This window comes from Crocodylus porosus, unplaced genomic scaffold (genome assembly GCF_001723895.1).
Source record: "Crocodylus porosus isolate Cpor-Errol unplaced genomic scaffold, CroPor_comp1, whole genome shotgun sequence".
Classification (NCBI taxonomy): Eukaryota; Metazoa; Chordata; order Crocodylia; family Crocodylidae; genus Crocodylus; species Crocodylus porosus.
In genome coordinates, this window is record NW_017728931.1 from 32,575,761 (window position 1) to 32,597,098 (window position 21,338).

A 21,338-nucleotide genomic window follows, 5' to 3' on the forward strand; every position below is an offset into this window, starting at 1 on the left:
CTTCCTGCCTTTTGGGCAGGGGGCTGGACTTGATGATCTTCTAAGGTCTCTTCCAGCCCTAATGTCTATGAAGTCTATGAAAAAAAATAAAGAGGATGTGGCAAAAGGGGACAGGACTAGGAGCAATGGCTTCAAACTGCAGCAGACAAAATTTAGATTGGAGATTAGGAAAAACTTTTGCTTATGAGAGTGGCCAAGCATTAGAACAGGGTACCAAGAGAAGCTGTGAACTCTCCATCCCTGCATAGTTTCAAGAGCAGGTTGAGCAGACACTTGGCAGGGTTGGTTAGTCAGGAATGATCCTGCCTTGGGCAGGGGACTACAATACACAGCCTCATGAGGTCCCTTCCACCCCTGCTTTCCTATGAAAATAGTCACTTCATTCAGAAATGAGAACAATACTACCATATTTACTCAATTTCAAGATGAGGTTTTTTTCCCCATGTAACAGAGGGAAATGCTCTCATCTTGGAACTGAGTACAAGACAACAAAGGGAAGGTGACTGCTTAGGCTGTGGCTCCAGCCCCAAACCCAGATCAGTGCCAGGGCTGCATTTGCTGCCTACCCCCCTGCTGCTTCAGCCCCCAAACTCCTTCCTCCCTGCAGCCTCTGCTCCCAGCCCAAGCCCCACCACACCCTTGGGCCTCCACCTGCCCACTCTGAAGCCTCCCTGCTGCCAGCATAGTGAAAGGTCAGATCAATTGTCCTTGTAGACAAGAGTGTGAGAATGTAACACGGGGATGATAATATTTAAACCAAACGCACAAACAACAAGAAGCAGGAGCAGGAGGGATCCTATACTTAGAATGTCAGACTATGGTGCTTATCAGGTCATGCAGCCTGCGTCATTGCTGGCAACCTGGGTTCCAATACGACAGTGTGCTGCTCCCAAGTGCCTCTCTCTCACATTCTACAAATAAGGTTCTTTCTCTTCAGGTGTGATTCTGTATATGGAACAGAAAGATACTTCGCTATGTTAGAGACCCATCAAAGTCGTCAAAAACAAATGGTCACAAGCAATTCCAATGCTGTAATTTGTGCACATGTAACTTACCATATTTTATTGCATTTAACACCCCCGCCCCCTTCTATTTCTGGAAGGCCCCAACAAGGAAAAAAAACCTTACTTTAGAATATAGGCAGAGGTCTGGGGTCTTCAGAGCTGTGGCAATGGGGCAATGGGGCAGAGCCCAATCTGGAGCACCAGCACTAGGGCCGTGCAGCAGGCCTTGACCTGGCACACAGTCCCCAACTCCATGTACAGAAACAGACTCAGGGCACCAGGTCCAACCTGGCACATGGCTCCGGAACCAGCACGTGGAGTTCAACCCATGGAACAGCCCTGCATGCTGGCCTGATCCAGCATGTGGTTGGTGAGTGAAGCACCCTACAAATCCATAAATTTGGTGCAGGGGGGCACATAGAGCAGCAGTAGTGTTAGTTGTCATGGTTCCCAGAGTTATAGAAATTAAAGCTGCCATTGCTGTGCCCACCCCCAACCCTGTGATCAAATGTCTAGACCCATGGAGACCCCTTTTTCTCACATATAATACACACCCCAATTTTCCCCAGCAGATTTTGGGGGGAAAGGTGTGGGTTAGACATGAGAAAATATGGTATTAACTGAATAAATCCTGTGCAAAAATGACATGTGCTTAAAGTTGCTGGCAAATAACTTAGCTCTTGTGCCAAGGAACTTGCAATCTAAAGGCCTGATCCAAGCTCTAGTGAAGTCAACAGAAGAACTTATTAACTTCTATGGATCCAAACCAAGCTCTAAAGAGTTTATTACAAGTCCTCATGAATGATTTAGTGGGTATAATGAAAGATTCTGCTTTAATATTTTAGTATACTGAATGCTAACAGGATTAAATCCATCTTATTTAGGAGTTATGCAATATACTTGCCCTAATATAACAAGTGCGTAGAAAGGGAAGACAAAATCTTAAAAAGTTGACATGCAAAACAGGCCAATGTTAATCTGGAAGCACCTGAAGTTCATAGTTATTCAATTCAAAATAGAAAAGGCAAAGCCTCCCTTGCCTACCCTGGAGAATGCCCGCTAAGCAAAACAATATATGAATTTTTATGTTCCTTTTTTCACCATCCTACTGAGATGTACTGGCAAAAAATGGGGAGTTAGTGACTACATTGTGTCTCAGCCTTGGAAAGGGAAGTATTTTAATATGAAGACCCAAATCAATGCTTTGAAAAAGACCAATACGTTGTCAGAAGACTTAAGATGTTCTCCTCACCAAGCTCATGAGTCAGCAAAAATCTAGTCAGAAAAAAAGGGTTAACTATGCCATTGGTAGTTCACAAAGTCTATATGCATATTCACAAAAGAATAAGAGTAGATAATTCTTTTCTGTGCAGGTAATCTATGGCATAATAGCTGATCATGCAGCAATCACAGGGGCTTGATTGCTCCCCCTTCTCTCCCCTCACACACATTTTGCATAGGTATTATTCCACTGACTTCAGTGGATGTACTCCAGATGTACACTGGGGTGCATCCTCACAAACACGCACATGTGGCTTGTTGTGCTACAAACCCATGTGTGGTGCCACAAACTGCACATATTCACCATGCTGCCAATTTGCAGTGAGGCAGGGGGTTTTTTGACACCAGAACATCTAGGAAAATAGAGCAGTGCATGTGGCTGCAGCATGTGCCACCTACAACTGGATCTTGGCCAGTCAGAGCCACGTTCCCACTTCCAGCCAGGCTCCACATGCCCAGACTGCCTCTGCTGAAGTCCCAGGAGGTCCCCAGGACCTCGGGCAAGGCTGCTGGGGCCAGGTTAGGTGCTTGTTACCTCCCTACCCTACCCAAGGAAATCTGCCACAATCCAGAGTGCATATGCAAGAACATGCTTGGGGACAAGTAGCAGTGGCACAAATATGTGCAGCTGCTATCTGTCCCCAGGGAAACTCACATTCCCATTCATGGGATGTGCCTTGGGGTAGCAAGAGCACTTTGCAAACTTCACATCCAGTCTTCCTGGCTAGGGACAGACATTATACATAAACCAGTTTAAATTATCAGAATCTGGTTTAAACCTGTAACAGAACAGATGTTCAGTGTGTATACCAGTTTAAAAATGGCTGAAACCAGTTTGAGATAAGCCTGGGTGAATGTAGTATCAGACTTAACTGATTTGGGTCAAACCAGTTTATGCAATGTCTGTCTCAAACACCTTGCTGTTTTAAGATACACTGGACTCCCCCAGCATCCCAGCATGCTCTCTGGGCTGGGTGGGGCTCTCTGCTCCACAGCAGAGCTGGCTCCTCCCCTCTGCTCCCTGGCTGCAGCTTGGCACAGACTACAGGCATCTTTCCTCCCCCCCTCCCCTGTCTCCTCTGCCTTACAGACACCTCTCAGCATTAGCTAACAGACCATATGCTGGCTGTGGTCCCTGCTGTGGCAAACAGGACAAAGGAAGAATCAACAGCTGGTAATATCCCTCTGTTGTTTTCTTAATGAGGTGATAAACACTGAGTTAGGGCTGATAAACACTGTTATCAATTCCCTGCTGAGATGTTCAGAAGGCAGGGCACCCCTCCTTAACCAAAGTGTCTTGCCAGGGCCTGACTGCCACTCCTCCCCCACCCCCGGATCAGCACTGTGCAAGGGAAACGAGGGCTTCTCTAGTGCCCCCTGGTTTCTAGCCTGAGTCACTGCAGGCATGTGCCTGTATGTCTGGCATGTCTGTACAGTTACAAAGTGATTTTAGCATAGCCAGGTTAGACTAGCCTACCAAGATTGAATCAATTCAGGCTCAGGCTTTTTGAATGTCTGCCTCTAGTCCCTATGTCTATCAGTGTTACTTTCCATGGGTCTGATACTCATTTTCATTAAGGTTCCTCTTTATTACTCCAACAGTGTAAATAGGTCTTAAAGGGAACCAGTTTACCATAAGTCCCAAAGTAATGGGCAGAACCTGGCATGTAGGTAGGAGATCAGGTTTCAAGCAGGGTGTAAAGAGCACTTCCAATACTTCAAATCAGAGCCCTTGCATACAGCGCCAGTTTCTCGGAGTATCCAACAACTATCAAAGTTCTCTATTACATATGCTTCCACCAAATGACACCAAAGTGCCAAAAAATGCAACATAGGTGCATCCTACTTACTTCCCCCCTCATACCATCAGTAGGGAAACATCTAGGCTGGCTCTATGCCACTGGTGGATCCCCCTTGAAATGGGGTAATCCTCACAGGGTTGGCCACAATGCTTCTACAGGCAGATTCCACAGAAGATGCAGTGCAAAATAACTACGTTAAGCCCTGAGGATCAAGTTCATTTTTATTTTTAATCAAATCAAAAAAGGTTCAGAAGTTCAGATTCCCAACCAGGAATCTTAAAAGAGGATTGATTTTTAGAATGTGCTGAGCTTCTGAATATCAGGCACCCCAAAGGCATTTCTTGCTGGACACTTCAAAAATGAAGGCATCCAAAATGATCACTCGTTTTTTAAAACCTTTTCCCATGTGATAACAAACAAAGCCTATCCACTGAATATCAGTTCATTGCACTTCACACAGACAGAGATTGATATCCTGCCTTTCACTTTTTAAGCAGACAAACAGGACCAAATAGAGGACACAAATGATATTGGGAAATGTTATTTGGACAATTCTTAGGAAACATCATGTAATCCAATTAGTTTTCTTCCTCCCTCCCCTCCTACCTTCAGGACAGATTATGCCATGAGGACTCTGATTATGTAATCCAGTTTACATGACCAATTTTCACATAAACTGTAGCTTTTGAAAACTTCTCTTTAACAGCAGGACTCTAATCGGTACGTGGTTCTCAGGAATAGCTGAGAGTTTAGAATACTTCCTCCAAGCAAAGCATTTTAAGTCCTGCATTTTGGATCAGAGAGAGCTACAGAAATAAGCCTACATGCAATTACAGCAAGGTGAGGGGGGCCTCCCCCCCCACAACAAACTGCAAAAACAACAAACAGACAAAAAAAAAAAAGTACACATCCAGTGTTTGTTCTCATTTCAATCAGCTCCTTTCACACTGCAGCTTACTATTATTCCTTCTCCATCACAGTCATCCAGCATTTCCTGAATCAAACTGAGAAGCTAAAAGCTACAAAAAAAATCAATGACAAAAACTGGGAACTCACTTGGAAAGGCTGCTTAAGTTCTGTATGCAGTGCGAGCGGCTGATCATGTCTGAAGTGTATGAATCAGTGCAAACTGCTGCCAGCTTCAGTGAGCAAATGGACGGATGAGCAGGGCGTGGAATGAGATAGTAAAAATGTCATTATCCTTTTAGGCATGTGAGATTCATTGGATGTTCTTTCCACTCTACAGGTTAACTATTTGGTTGGCCTCTTAGCTTCTGAGATGGCAGTCTGAATTTGATTAATGTCAGGCTCATTGTCTATCCTGTCTCCTCCACCCCGCCTTTTCTCCACACTGTGATCATATGATTCAGAAATGTTTTTGCTGTTGTTGTTACTGTATTCTCTCTGATATATTTCCTTTGTGAAGTTTTGGCTTTTTACTTAAAGTGTCAACATGCTCTGGGTTTCCCAGCTGCTAGATAAAAGATATCGTCAGTGAAACAAATACCAGTTTTTCATGGAGTTTTCACAAAATAATACTTTTGTTTGCATGCACTATATGAGCCCAGAGGAGTCAGAATGAGATACACAGTACAAAAGGGTGTGATTATTCACAAGTATCTGCTTGCAGGAGAATCACACAACTCAGTAGAGTTTGTATGCGGGGAGAGGAATGAATACAAAACAGTGGTCCATGAAAGGGTCCTCCATCCTCTGGAAATCACTGTATAAATATATAAAAACAAACAGTCATACCCAGGCCAGTGATCAATGATCAGTGTGAATAAGGCTACCAAAAAAGCCAGAGATCAGTTTCCATGTGGGAACAAATCCTGAGAGATGTGAAGCAGCTGCAATCCCCAGTGAAGGCAAGAGTTTGACCGTATTTTTTCCCAGAGATTGACTGAAGCACTTGTCAGAAAAAACAGGACTGCAGTGAAATCTAAACATTCCAACAAATGCACATACTTTGAGATACCATCATCAACCATGAGTTCACATGCTCAGTTCTCACAACCCTCTGAGCTAGCACAGTATGCAGTGTGTGAACATACTGAAACAAGCTTACTGTGTAGTGCCACTATATCCCAGGCTCTGAGCTTGTTAAACTGTATAAATTACAAGAGTGGGTGTGCTCAGTACTTGGATGGAAAATCCACTTGGTGCTTCAGGAAGCAGTCAGGTTTATTCAGCAAGTGGCACCCTGGCACCCTTACTTTTGAGTTAGCTTGAAGAAACTCCTTTCTGCTAAAGCTAGCAAAAAAACACTCTTGCAAATGGGGCATAGAATTAACGTTCTGATTGTCAGCAAGTATTAAAACATCCCCAACACTTTTCATAAGAGAAGGGTATTAATCTGTGTTCAGCTCAAACTTCAAATGCAACATCATCATAATTTACCTCTAAAATTCTCCCTTTTTAATGGCATAATATTAATTGTGCAAAACAGCTGCTGTATTCTACCTCATAAAAGGTTGAGCCACTGATAACATAAGATACTGGCTCAAACTTTCTGCATACTTAAGGCAACATCTGTCACCATGGAAACTGGTAGAGCAGATTTCCTCAACAGAGCTACACCCATTCATACCTTGGGGAGATAAAGACACTGATTGCCTATGCATGAGCTCATGCACAAAACCCTGACTTATCCATCCATTGGCTCTTACATGTGGCAGATGCACTTGACATTGTGAACCACAATGTACAATATTTCATAATGACATGGTGGGGTTAGGAAAGTGGTAGCTCAGCCTACCATCCATTCCACTTTCTTCCATAACCTCCTCTGATCTACTGTGGACATTAGGATCCTGAGGAAAAGGGAAAGGTGGGCAGGAAATGTGAATATGCAGTCTTTTTCAAAGAACTATAGTTACAGGCAAGTAACTTTTATTTGTTCCAAGTGTCCTCAGTACTTCCCTGATCATGGGGTTAGCAAAGTAGAATTCCTTCCTTTGGAAGGGGCCTAATTAAATACATTGTAATACTCCTTTATCATACTGTGCATCTGATCAGATGCCAGAATGAAGGAATAATGTTTTGTGAAAATGCAAATGGAGCTTGACAGACTTCTAATATGGGAATAGTCTGAGATAGGCCCTGGATTCATAGTGTGGCCATCACAGAGGACAGTCCGGTTGTCTTCTGTCCTCCACTGATATGAAACCAGATGCCTTTATGTATTTTTCTCTTTGAGATATCATCGGTAGAGCTTTGTTTTATGTAGTGTTCCAGCAGGACTGCTACTGCTGTAACCATTTTTTAATCACTTCCTCCTGAAAGAAAACTTCTGTCTGTCTGTACAAAGAGGAGTGAACAAAACAAGGTAGTTCTAGTGAAGAATAATTCGCTTGCACTTCTTTAGGAAAATTTTTGTTTCTGTCTTCAGCAGTTTGGGATTTTTAAAGTATATGGCCACTTAGTGTAATGACATTAATTCTATTGTCTTCAAGAGAAAACTAGAGGACATAAAGGCATCCAGTTTCATATTAATAGAGGACAGAGGACAGAGTAGTAGAAAACCAGAACGGTCCTCTATGATGGCCACCCTACCCTGGAAACAGACTTAGTTTTAATTGAGTGAGCAGCACCAAGCCCTTCTGGAGAAGAAACAAACACATGTCTATCGCACTCTTCAATCCAGAGGGCAACTCATATAGAAAGGCACAGCAATGTGACTGCTTACCCTTTACACTTTTCCCTATAAGAGGCAATTATTATAGGGGACTTTTTTGTAATAGAAGGCTTATTCCGTTATGTTTGAGGCATGTGATTTAACTTCCCCTGGATGAGTAGAAGTGAGGCCTATGAAAAAATAAGGGCAAGTTTATGGATTATTTAAAATGGAATTTTGTTACCACCTTGGGGAGACATTTCAGGTGTGGCTGAAGGATCACTGACATCCTATAAGGATCCTATAAGGATTTTGTAAAATCCTATAAGGGGAAGGTCTTCTATTGTCCTTATTCAAGTGAATATAACAGCATCAATAAAAGCCACCCTAACTGAAAGACTGCTTAGAAGAGAAGCTTCATGAAGTAAGTATTAAACAAAGGTCTTAGTTCTCTAACCAGATGACAAAAGTTTATTAGCTGTAATATAGTTAAGAGAGTCCAGAAAGAGTTAAATTCTCTCTTTCATTAGATGAAGATTTAAAAAAGGGGAAAAAAAGAACACACAGAGGATATAGGAGTCTCAAGGGTTTCAAATGAAGCAAGCGCTCCAGCATGAACTGAATAAAAACTGAAGCTGGCTAGATATCTTTATTAGGCAATCGCAAGCAGAACTTTCTGCACAGAAGATTGGAACACACACAAGTTGGCCGTTTCCTGGAGGTTACCAGAATTTCCTGTGCTTATTCCACATGGGATAGTTTCATGTATTTCAAAGTCCCATGCCATCAAGTGGAGAGTCTGGCTCCAGATGGCAAATCCAATTGCTTTGGTTGGTCAGGAGGCTTGGAATTTCAGGTAGACAGGGATAACTCCCTTGTGATGAGTCTGCAGTAGATCTGAGAAATGCTGCTGCCAAACCCAGGCTGGAGTAAGCAAAATAACTTCAGGCTTTGCTGTCTTGATTTTCCTAAAAACTCTGTGAGTGAGAGGAAATGGGTGGACCACACAGATATGGTTTACCCCCTCGCCTAGAAGAAATACATACACTACCGACTGACTGTCTGCTCCTGCTCTAGAGAAAAGCATGTAACATTTGGTTTGTGGCTAATAGATGTCTCCCTCTGGATACCCCACAGGGAGAAGATGTCACTCGCTACTGAGTTCTTGAGTGATGATTCATGCTAATCATGTAAATCTGTGCCAGTATATGCCTTTGCCTGCCCAGAAGAGATTTATAGGAGAAATTTGGTGCACTATACCCTGGTTTCACAGAGCTGTGGCCTCTTTGACACAGATGGCTGAAATCGCTGCCTGTGCACATGAGATATTACTTTAATATTGCTGGGAACTACTTGAACCACTCCATCATTTTGATGAGGGAACAAGGACTTATTACGGCTAATTCTACAACACTAAAATGGCGTATTTTTCTTCCACCCAGAAATTCCAATCAGCACAATTTGTCAAATTCTTTTAGCAAGTTCTCCAGTCCAGACTGGAAGCCTCCCAGGAGACTGTGGATAACAAAGCTGGATGGACAAATGCAACTGCTTTGAGGACACTGCATTACTAAGTCCAATTTCATATTTGCTATATACTGTTTTGCTAGTAACTGTTGTAGAGGCTTCATTTTTAGATGTGCAGATGAAGCTACATCCATGGCAATGAGGTCATAAGGTCTATCTGCCTAAGGAAAAAGAGCATTGTTTTATGCTACTGCTGTAACCATTTTTTAGTAACTTCCTCCTGAAAGAAATTTGTCTATCTGTACAAAGAGGAGTGAATAAAACAAGATAGTTCTAGTGAAGGATAATTCACTTGCATATTTTTGGGAGAATGTTTCTGTCTTCAGCAATTTTCGATTTTTAAAGTGTATGGCCACTTAATGTAATGACATTAATTCTATTGTCTTGCAAAACAGACAGATATAGCCACACTCTGGTGCTACTTCCCATCCTGCCAATACCCCTATCATAATCCCTACACCACCTTGAAGTACAATAACTTGTTAATAAAAATATTTTAAAAAGGAATGGTACATATTTTCTTAGAGATGCTGAGGAAAGTTCATATGTTCTGGGGGCACTGGGGCTTTTTATATAGCCAGGAAAATGTGTTGAGCCTTGTGTGTGTGTGTGTGGGGGGGGGGTTGGTTTTGTCTTTGTATATTTTTTCTTTCCATGTGAAAAAAACAAGCCCCACTACCTTATGCATCTTTCTTTTAGCTCTTAGCATCAAGAACAAAGTATCTGTGCTACATGAGGTCTGGAACCAGTAACCTTGTGATATAGCCTTTGCCATATATAGCTGCACAGCCCTAAGTATTACAAGAGCTCCTTTGAACATCAAGATGCAGAACTGGAAGCGCTGGATCCTGTAGTGTATTCTCTCAAAGAATGGCTCTTTCAGTAGAGGTTGATACTTGTGAAGCCAAATATTTATTCTCGGTTGGTTCTGATGTCAAAGGATTCATAGGCACTGGCACATTGAGATTGCTTCCAGTCATGGAAGTTGACCCCTATGCCAGGAGCTTGCCAGTCCTGTTAACCTATTATTTTAGAAGGGCTAGAGCTGAATTTTTTCCCAATGCTTACAGACTCCTTCATGTCAAAGCCAAAGGCTTAGTACTTCCAACATCACAGCTAGAGCTGTTTTCTGAATGTGAGGTAAAGGGACTGCAAGCAGAACAATGAGAAGACAAATGGACTCTCCCCCAGCAAGTTAAATAATGTATTGGCACATTGAAAGCACACAAAGTGGCAGGGCAAGAGGCATGCCTCTTGGAACCTAGTTTTTTGCACTCTACTGTGACATAATGGAATCAATGATTTACTCCAGAGCACTCTATCAAGAAACAAGAAAAAGAGGGAGTTAATTAAACCCTAGTGGAAGAAGCAGGGGCACTGGGAATGATCCATCCCAATTAGTCCAGGTCAAATCATCCTGGGAAATTCCTTATCTGTTTGCTACAGTGACAGAAGAAACTGCAACTTGATGTCATCTTCTTTGAACTTGCCCAAACTGCAAGGGAGGATTGGGTCAGGAGAGCCTTCCAACAGGCCCAGCTACTAGCAAGCTTCTACCAGTCCAAACTGCAGCATCTTAGCATCCTAAGAGAGGGGAATATTCAGAGGACACTTAAAGATCAATCAAAATTGACCTTGCCCCCCCCCCTTTTTTTGGCCACTTCTACAAGCAGAGGGCTTCAGTGATCTTATCCTAATCACAGACATCTTATTCCAATCTTCAGACATGTGTAATTCTATTTATTTATGTTTTATTAGCTTGATATTTGCTTCTTTTCCAGTATTTGGCCACCTGGAATTGAAAGGTAAATACCTTATAGAAAAGCAGGTGACTGTTTCAGAGATACTGCACACTTAAGTACTATGCCTCCTTCCTTCCAGTGTGCCACTGCTCCAAAAGGAGTTGACATATTGTCTAGGGACAGAAGTTATACAAAAAACAGTTTAAGTAATCAGACACTAGTTTAAACCTGTAACAGAACAGAAGTTCAGGCACATACACCAGTTTCAAAAAGGCTGAAACGGATTTAAGATAAACTTCGTTGAATGTAGTATCAGACTTAACTGATTTGGGTCAAACTGGTTGATGAAACTTCTGTCACCCACCCCTTCCTGACTCAAGTGAAATCACAGTCCCCCAGCATCCCAGCATCCCTTCTAGCCCTGGGCTGGGTTGCAATGTCTGCTCCAGTAGAGAAGGGTTGCAGGGGGGAAACAGGGACTGCCCCCCACAGGTAAACCCTGGCTGGGAAGGGGATTGAACTTCCTTTCTCCCGAGTACAAAGCTGCCTATGACTTTGGACTACAAATCCCAGAGGCACTTGGAAGCAGAAAGAGGAAGTGATGAGACTTGCCTGGTCCTGGTACTGTGATTCTGGACTGCAAATCCCAGAGAACTTGGGGGCAGCAGGAAGAGGAAGCAAACATACAGCCCATACTGGCTATATGCCGGACAGCCATACTCTAGCACTCCCCAGCTTCTGGCCTGAGCCACTGCAGGCATGTGGCTGTGTTTCCTGAATCAAAATGAATGTTTGTCCAATTGTCTTCCAGTTTAATCTCTGCATTTTAGACTCACTTGCAAAGACTGAATCAATTCAGCCTCAAGCTTTTTGACTGTCTGTACTGAGCCCTTTTAGACAACTTGAAAAAGCTACTGGCATTTTGCAGGAGAAAAGGGAGTTGTTAAACTCCACTGAAAGGACAGAAACATTGGTTTACTTTTCATGAAAGAAAAAGATACCAAACTTTCTTGTGTCCTCATAAAAGAGAGGGAATGCTGGCTTCTAAAGTCTTACCTGAAAGACCCTGACATTGTTAACTGCCTGGATCTCAATTTAGGCAGTTTAGAAAGAGTAAGAAAGGGTTTAAGCCAGCTGTCCTGAGAGATTTGGTTTGGGGTGGTGGTTGTTTGTCAGGGAGCATATATAAATGGTACTTTAAGCAGCTTGAATACTACAGCTCTGTCTGAATCATACGATCACAGTGTCGTTAAATCATAGGTGTCAGACACTGAAAAGACATTAGGCCATCCAGTCCATCCTCAGTTATCACATAATGCAGTGATTATCAACCAGGGTGCCATTAGATCCTTCTAAATGTATCACAGGGTGCCTCACAATATTCCACGTGCAGGTGGGCAAACATCTAAAAAATTCACAAAATAAAGCCAGAGATTTCAATTAGGAACCCACAGTGTCAAAAACAGTCTGACTTGTCGTAGTCTTTTTGAGCTCTTTGTAAGAGAAAAATTGTTCTATTATTTTTCCGTAGTCAAGAAACAAGTGAAAGCTAAGAGTTGGCATTTGCTAGGTGGTAACTTGAGTCTAAAAAGGTTGAGAACTACTGACTTAATGCCAGTTTTCTGAAATGATTTTAGATCTGTTTTTATCTCTAGTTACAGTGCTTGTATAAATTCCTTGCAATCACTATTTTATAGTCTAACAAAATCTCAGTGATACAAACTATCCTCAAAAGCCAGCTCCTATTTTCCTTTTTCTTACTTTTTTTCACTTCTGCCTATGTGACCTTAGACCACTGTAAACAGCAAATTCACGTTCCACACACTGTGTGTGAAGTGATATCAGTTTATAACATGAAGTTATAATGTAAAGTACATGGCTTTTGTTGAAGTTTACAAACTCAATGGGCTAAATATTAAAATATTATATATAATATTAAATATTAAAATATTAAAATATTAGCAGCCCACCTGGGCAGCCCCAGGGGGCACCACCACTGCAGAAGGAAGAACTGGGGCCCTCCACAGCTCAGGGATCACTTGACCCACCAGCATCTTACCCCTGGCCACAGGAGACATGGCAGGTTCCACAAAAAAAGAAAAAAAAAAAAGGAACGGGCACCTCATTGTTTCTGCCGTCAGCCTGCCTCTCCTGTGGCAGGGGGTGAGCTGTTAAAGGCCACAACATTACAGATAGCCATGTTGCAAACTAAACTACATGAGGATGCGATTTAGTTTGAAATGTTGCAAATTCATTTAAATCATAAAAAAACCTGCACACCTGTGCAGCGTGACACAATTAAATCACTGGAGAGAGTCCAGTGGAGGGCACAAAAATGGTAAGGGAGCTGGGGAACATGACTTCTGAGAAGAGGCTGAGGGCCCTAAATTTATTTAGTCTGGAGACGAAAAGACTAAGGGGAGTTTCATAGCAGCCTTCAACTACCTTAAGGATGGTTCCAAAAAGACTGTCCTCAGTGGTGACAGATGACAGAACAAGAAGCAATGGTCTACGTTGCAGCAAGGGAAGTTTAGGGTAGAGATTAGGAAAAATTCTCTCACGAGGAGGGTAGTAAACCACTGGCACAGGTTACCCAGAAAAGTTGTGGAATCTCCATCCTTGGAGGTTTTAAAGACCCGGGTAGACAAAGCCTTGGCTGGGATTATCTAGCTGGGGTTTGTCCTGCTTTGAGCAGGAGGTTGGACTAGATGAACTCCTGAGACCCCTTCCGACCCTCATTTTCTATGATTCCTCAACGAGCAAGGAAGAAAATTCCTGTCCCCCAAGGCAAAACAGAATAACAGTCTTGATATATTATAGTGGGTATCAAAAACTGGAGCATTCCTCATTTTTCCACTCTATGAACAATTAAAACAGGCCTATGGGGACATCTCCAGCATAAATAAAAATGTTGGGGCTTTTTTTGTAAAAAAGCTGTCTCTTTTGCGTGGCATTCCCATGAAGCACACTACAACAGTTCTGTGCAGATACTGTGCGTGTGACAGTTTTCCAGGCATGCAGGGGCCAGCCAAGTATGTGAAATGTTCAGTACTTTTTCTCTTTGGCAAAACAGTTAAAATAAGCTTTTTTAAATTGTATTTTTCTGTAAAAATGTTCAACTGAGACATATATATTGCCTTGCTTGAATTGTTCAAGAAACATCAGGGGCTTTTTCATAATGAACATGTTAGATTTTGGTTCTTTTAAGGCAGGAATTCTCCTTTTGGTCTCCCCTTTTTGCTTTTTGGGGAAAAAGAAAAAAAACTGATTTCTGACTCTGCATAATAAACTTACAAAAATGTCAGTAATAATTTACATTTTTGTTAGGAGCAGAAAGCAACTCACCATCCACATTTTTCCAACGGGCTATTGATTAAAAGTATGTTTTCTTTGTGGGCCTGATTCTGTTCTGTATACAGCTTGCCATCTAACTGGCAGTTCTGTTGGCAGAGCCACTACAACAGTATAGTCCCTGGTAAATCAGGTATCAGTCTGCTCCAAGGACACGAACACTGAGATTACCACTAAATTTCAGGTGCATTGTACTTTTTTTCCCCCTTTAAATACACAGAACTGGACTTGCTCATTAGTTTCTAATTCAATTCCCTACTTGATCACTATCGCTGATCATATTTCCACGTTCCACATCTTTCAGTGAGGGCAATTCTTGCAAAAGTATCCTGATAACATTCTTTAGACTTGTCCAATATTTTCAGTGGCCATTTTCAAAATCTCTCTGTTTTCTGTCTGTTGTCTTTTAAACTACATATGAATTTGAAGTGGGGTGAGTGATATCTAAGTGGTGCTATATAACTACAGTATGAACATCACCGTACACAATGGAGCCAAAACCCTGCATGAGAGGGACTGGAATAAGCGATCTTGGGCCTTTCTTGGACAAATGATTTCTAGTAAATGAGGGCAATTTAGCTTGATGGTCCAAGAGGCTCTTTTCCAATCCTAAGTTTCCTACTGGTGCTTTAGGAGCTTATAATAAAACCAAAAAATTTCTGATTTAATATTAATAGTACAGCACTTATAGTTCAGACACCTGATTGGACTTGCCTCATTTCCATTGTTCTGTCCCTACATTAATTTTTTCAGACTCCAGATTTGTCACTTTACCTCATGGTTTAAAATAAACCAAACAAAAAATTCTCTACCAATTTCAATAAGAGTCCGGATACAAAAGTTAACTATTTGTGGTGAAAGGTTCAATACAGTAAAAAAGCGGGTTCATTTCACTCTGGGCAAAATAATGGGCCATAATGTTTTTTTATGTTTTAAAATATTTCAATGATAGAATCATAGGCTTGGGTCACTGGGTTAATCATTTCCGGGGTCATTAGTCCAGCCCCCTGCACAGCATGTGCTGCTCCTAAATCATCCCAGGCAGCTATACTATATAGGCCAAAGTTACTCAAGCCCCAGCCCATGGGCAGATCCAGCCCCCGGCACCATGTCATCTGGCCCATGGGACCCCCCAAAATCTGTGGGGAGGTCCTGCATAGTAGATCAGGTGCACAGGACCTGATCCTGGTGTAGAAGGGCCAGGGAGGTGCTCCAAAGGTCCCCAGAGTTTGATAGCAGCCAGGCAGAGGTGGCATTGGGCCCTGGAGCCCAATCCTACCGACTGTGGGTGGTGCAGGTCCCCACATCTGATCCCAGCTGGGCAGAGGTAGAGCAGGTCCCCAGCCCCTTATTCCAGCTGTGTGGAGGCAGTGTAAGGCCCCCAGCAAGGCAGAGGTGTTGCAGACCCCGGGGCCCAATCCTAGCTGGAAAGAGTCAGCATGGGGTCTGAACTTAGTGCATGGGAGTGGCATGAGGTCCAATCTGGCCTACAGACTGGCCTCATACCATTCATCTGGACCATGCGACTAAAACTGAGCACTATTTCTATAGGTTAACCTTGTACGTGGTGATTAGGTACTAATCTATGCAGTGTCTTGATCCAGCCACTATAATTTATTTCAGCCTTTTGGGGTTAATATTAAACATGTTTCTAGTAGTATGAAGAATGAGACAAGCACGACACAAACAAAACAGGAGCGGAACACCCAAAAGAGCTGACGGCCTAAGGGTTCCTGCCTAGAGCAAGGGATTAAAGCCTGATGGTTCAGGAAAAGGCAAACAACCTATGATGCACCTGGCAGTCAAGTAGCAATTTCACTATTCATCTTCCAGACTCCTTAGAGGTTTCCTGATGTTACAAGAGGTGGCTCAAAGGCAGGTCTCAGATCAAATATCCATTGTCAAACTTTGGAAAAGCTAAGTCAAACTTTCTGCCACAGCCTGCTGTTTGCTCACAATATGCACACACCTGTCCTTATATTGCAGAGCACACAAACCAAGATAAACTTAAAAAATAAATATTATTAAACATGAGGCCTATTCATAGTGTAGCTGTGTGGCTGTGCCCTCACACTGATAGCAGACATTAGTGTGCTTATGTTTGAGGTTATACTCCAAGTGCTGTGTTTGCTTTTTTGTAAACCTGTGATTCACTGCTGGAACAACTGATCCAAGCACACACACAAACAGAAACCCAAAGAACATGTTTCTTATTAGGACACATTACAAAGATGGGGTTGTACCAAAAACTCAAGTCCTAATATCCTTGAACTTTAGAGGTGGATAATATCCAAATCTGTATATGCTGCTAAATTCTGCAAATGACCTAGTAGGCAGGTCCTCAGCTGGCAGAAACTGCGGTAGATCAGCTCAAATCCCTGGATCTATAGCAACTTACCCTAGCTAGTTTTTATCCTGTAACTCAGAAATGGGTTGTTCCCTCAAAAATAACCTGATACAATACAAATCTAGAGCAGAGTTTGTCTTTATTTCATTGCACATCACTTAGCTTAAATGTGTCAAGTATGGGGCCTCCAGATACAATTTTGCATCACTTAGGTTAATGAACAGCTCAGTCCCCCAGTGCTGGAGTGTTATTTGGTTATTATTACCCTGAGGTATTTTGGAATGGGCATTATTTCATTAGCTGCATGGGATTATAATCTAACCGGATGCTCCCAGGAACATCCAAAGAGCAAACAGTGTCAATTTCTTTAATAACTTTCAAAGTGAACCTTAAATCCTGTCCAAATCATGCCTCCTCTGATTTATTTAAAACACACCACACATACGACAGTGTGCTGTGAGTCATTAATAGCATTAATTGGAGGCAGGATATGAGCCTTTTCTTTCCCTCAAAAGCCCACAGCCAGTGAAAACTTCAAAAACACTCCCAAAGAGAGATCTACAGTACATCTTTTATTATTTTGTGATATGTTTCAGGTGTGGAGAAAGGGGGCATATCGCTAGGTTTTGCCCACAGAAAGGATTTAGTGACCAGGCACAGGACTATCCTCATGAGGAAAAAATGGACTACAGGATTTTTAGCTCACAAGTCAAGGTAGGGGGTGCTATTTCTGGATCATTTGTTAATACTGGAAACAGAAGAGGATCTTTCCTGATCAGCATATGGCTTCTTCTGTCCCTGGTGTTAAGTCAATTTGACATCCACTGAATGTGATAGGAGTTTGATTCCTGAACCCATTGAAAATGCTGTGGAAATCAGTGGTTAGTTTTGTTCCACTTCTTTCCAGTCCGTCTTAGAATGCTGTAGGTGTATGTATTACAACCCCAAATCTGCCTCAAGACACCATAAACACTCCCAATCCAGCTCGTTTTTACTTAACAAAGCCATCTAGTAACCTTTAAACCCTACCCTCCCAGCCCAGCAAATGCTTCCTAGTTTCCAAAAAAGGTTAAGATTATAGCTGAACCCTTTCATAGGATTTGTTTAAATGGATCACAGCAACACCCCATCATATCTGGGTTCCTGCCTAGAGCAATGGCAGTCAAATAGTAATTTCACTATTCATCTTCTAGACTCCTTAGAGGTTTTCTGATGTTACAAGAGGTAGCTCAAAGGCAGGTCCCAGATCAAATATCCATCGTCAAACTTTGGAAAACCTAGATCACACTTTCTGCCATAGCCAGCTGAACATCCCCTGTCCTTTGAAGCAGGAGGACCCATCAAGTTCATCAGAGGGACCAAAATTAATTGTTCCAACATCGGTAAGAATGTCAAACTGAATCATTTTTCAGAAGAATCTATTAACAAAAAGATTTAACAGTTTTCTTCAACCTTTTCAGGGAAAAGAGAAACTATAACTTTGGCCATAACTTAGCAAATGACTGTGCTACTCTATACAGTGCCCAGGGGTGACATGCCATAAACTAGGGCAGCACCTTCCTCAGCTGCTAAAAACATGGTCTCTCTTCCTCTTAAACTAGTTTAAAATAGGGCAGAGAGCTGATCCCTTTGATGTGAACTATGAGTTCCCTTCACTTTAACCAGGCCTATGCTGAGGAAAAGAGGAGTCAGCTGCCACCAACAAGAATATCCTTAAATTCTCTAGAAGAAAGACCTGTTCAGTAATATCTTTTACTGGACCAGCTATATAGCTAGGACAGATATTAGACAAGCTTTTGGGCACAAAATGCCCTTTGTCAGGTGTGGAAAAGCTTATGCCTTAAAACTTGCTTATTATCTTACCTACTGGTACACATAAATCTTACTTCTCATATATTCCTGGAAAACGCTACTACCTCTCCAGTTTGCCACCGGCGGCAAGACTTTCTCTCTCACATACACACTACATTTAGATGGAAGAACTACCTGTAAATTTGTACAATTACAAATTTGCTCAAAATATAATCTATGAACTAATTTAAAATATCTGTAAGGTTGTAAGCAGTGGTCATAATTCAAATTTGACCCAGAAAATTATTAAACATAGTCAACAGTTCATCCCTGTAATATTATCTAGATGCTTTCAAAAGTAAAACTGAATGTTTTCAGGCTAAATTTATTTTATTTGCCAAACAAAAAGAATGACAAAGAAAAAGACGACTTCAGACCATAAAGTGTTATGTGAATGAACTTTACATATATAGAAGAGATTTCATGGACTCCTTCTCTATTTTCTTTACAAGATTATAGCCAGCAAAGGACTGATGCACACACAGAACTTTTACTTTCTGCTTCAAGATAATGCCAGTCATATCAAAGGGCAACCCCTTAAGTATAAGCCGTTTATATTCCAAAGTAAAAATTACCAGTGTTACTCAATCATGCTGAACTGACAGACTCATACTTAAAAACAACAAAAAATAAATAGCAATGAGCCAAAAAACAGAGTTCGCACTCATTATAGTGCAAATGTTTCATACAAATGCATTTTAATAAAAATCTGCTTTTTATAGCGATTGACATTAATATTTCTCTCAAAACAATGAAAAATGTAGGCATGCCATTTGATATTTTTAGCCTTTTATCAAAAGCTTTATAAAAATAACACTGTTGAAATAAGTATTGGAGCTTCAGTAAAAGAAAAATTCCAGTCATCACATTTTGCAAGCTTCTACAAGCAATCTAATAACATTTCCAATAAAAAAAATAGGAGTAAAGGAAAAAAATATATATACATTAAAAAAACCCAGCAATTTCAAGTACTGCTAGAGTATAACTTAGATCCTTTCACAAAAGAATAGGTTTGAATTTTTCAACACCTTTTAACACCAATTCATCTTTACTTCAAGAAATTACTAATGCTAAGTTTACAATGAACAAGAACCTTAAAATTTGGCCCTATCCATTTAACAGTTAAAAACCCAATAATCTACTGCCAAGCTAATGTCTAACAACAGAACAGAAGCATGAAAATGTATTAAAATGATTATGTTAAAGCTTGCTAACAAGTTAATTTGACTAACATTTGATGAGATATTCAGTGATAATCTTGTATTGATGGTGTAGCTCTTGAAAAGAATTCTACAGGTTTTGACACCAAATGCTACCTAAAGGAGTGCTTGAAAAATATAAGAGCTATGAAACCAAAGAAAAATATCTGGGCTTTCTATAACGTATTTGAAAAAAGGAAAGGATCAAACATGTATAATTTTACTATATTCATTAGAACCTCTAAGGATACGGAAACTTAAGCAACATATGCTGCATAATCAAATACAAATAGATCTCTGGACAGTTGCTTAGCAAGCCAGCGTTTAGCCTTTTGAATTCACACAACCAGACCGGGATCTCCTTTCACCTTGTATAGCCATCTGCAGCTTATTTAGGATACTAAGAGGTGATGTGTAACCTCAGTGGTGTGCACACAAGTATTTCACTTGTGGAAGTACACTGTTCTTGTTCCCTCTCTACTAAAATGTACCCCAATCTGGTATCCTCACACATGAGGATGAATATGTAAGATGAGCAGGGCCCTGGACCTGATTTCTACTCCAGTACATAGCACAAATGGGATGTAACAGTTCCAGCACCATTGAAGCCAATGGGAGTTTTGCCATTGACTTAATGGGCATTGGCTCAGACCCTAAGCAAGTAACTTTCCCTTCTTCATTTACAGTGTAGACCCCACTTCTGAATACCCAAACAATCATATTTTCTTTATTCCATTCTATAGATTTTTTTAAAATAACCTCTAGAGCCCTTCTGATTTTGTTCCTATCAATTTAAGAGTTTTCCATAAAGAAAATCCCTCTTCAAACAGGCATTTGTTTTTCTTCAGATAATACATTTTAAAATGTAATTATTAAAAAAGTGAAAGCTAGGAACTGTATCTCCTAAGCAGCTCACAGTATTTATTATTCTTTGCATGTTTCATTTGGTTCTTTCCCAAGAAGGAAAGCTATGTATCATATATATGCATCACAAACTGGGGATAGTGTATTTTGATTCCACACTTTTTTATTATTTTAAAAATCAAAATGGGGGAACATTTTAAAAACAAAATAGCCTTTTCTTATACTCTGCCTTCAAGCCCTTCCCAGAAGAAGCCTAGTGAGATGTGACCTGTGAAAAATCAGTATTGCTAATTTATTTTGCAGAATGTTGAAAATCATGCTTAAAGAAGATAGCTTCATCTGCTTCACATAACAAGGTTTAATAGGACAAAATGTAGTCAAGTGTTTTGTTAAAAATAAAAAGACTTTTAATTTAATCCTAATTGAATTTAGGATTAAAATTGAAATTCAATCCTAATTGAATTTTTGTCTTACCTCGATCCTGGGTAAGCTTTTTGAGAGAATTATCCTGGCGCATGTCCACGAGGGGCCAGCAGGGGAGATGCTGCTTCGATCTAACCAACACGGGTTCATTTGAGGCAGGTCCTGTCGGACCAACCTGGTGGCCTTCTATGACCAGATCACCAAATCCTTAGACACAGGGGTAGCAGTGGACATAGTCTTCCTGGACTTTCAGAAGGCCTTCGACACTGTCTCTCACCCCGTTCTCGTTAAAAAACTAGGGGTCTGCGGCACTGACAACTCCATAGTCAAA

At 41.2% G+C, this 21,338-nt stretch overlaps 1 protein-coding gene across 7 annotated transcripts in view; it reads right to left on the reverse strand.

The window, feature by feature from the left end:
* Positions 1 to 21,338, reverse strand: part of CALD1 (caldesmon 1) — a 275,628-nt gene that overhangs the window by 70,340 nt on the left and 183,950 nt on the right. The window contains exon 1 of one of the 7 annotated variants that reach the window (XM_019544514.1): positions 5,144 to 5,205. The exons of the other annotated variants lie outside the window; for them this stretch is intronic. Within the exon in view, the coding sequence (XP_019400059.1) occupies positions 5,144 to 5,190 (47 nt within the window). The 5' untranslated portion in view covers positions 5,191 to 5,205. Of the gene's footprint in view, positions 1 to 5,143; positions 5,206 to 21,338 lie in introns of those variants that run through there. 7 annotated transcript variants of the gene reach the window in all.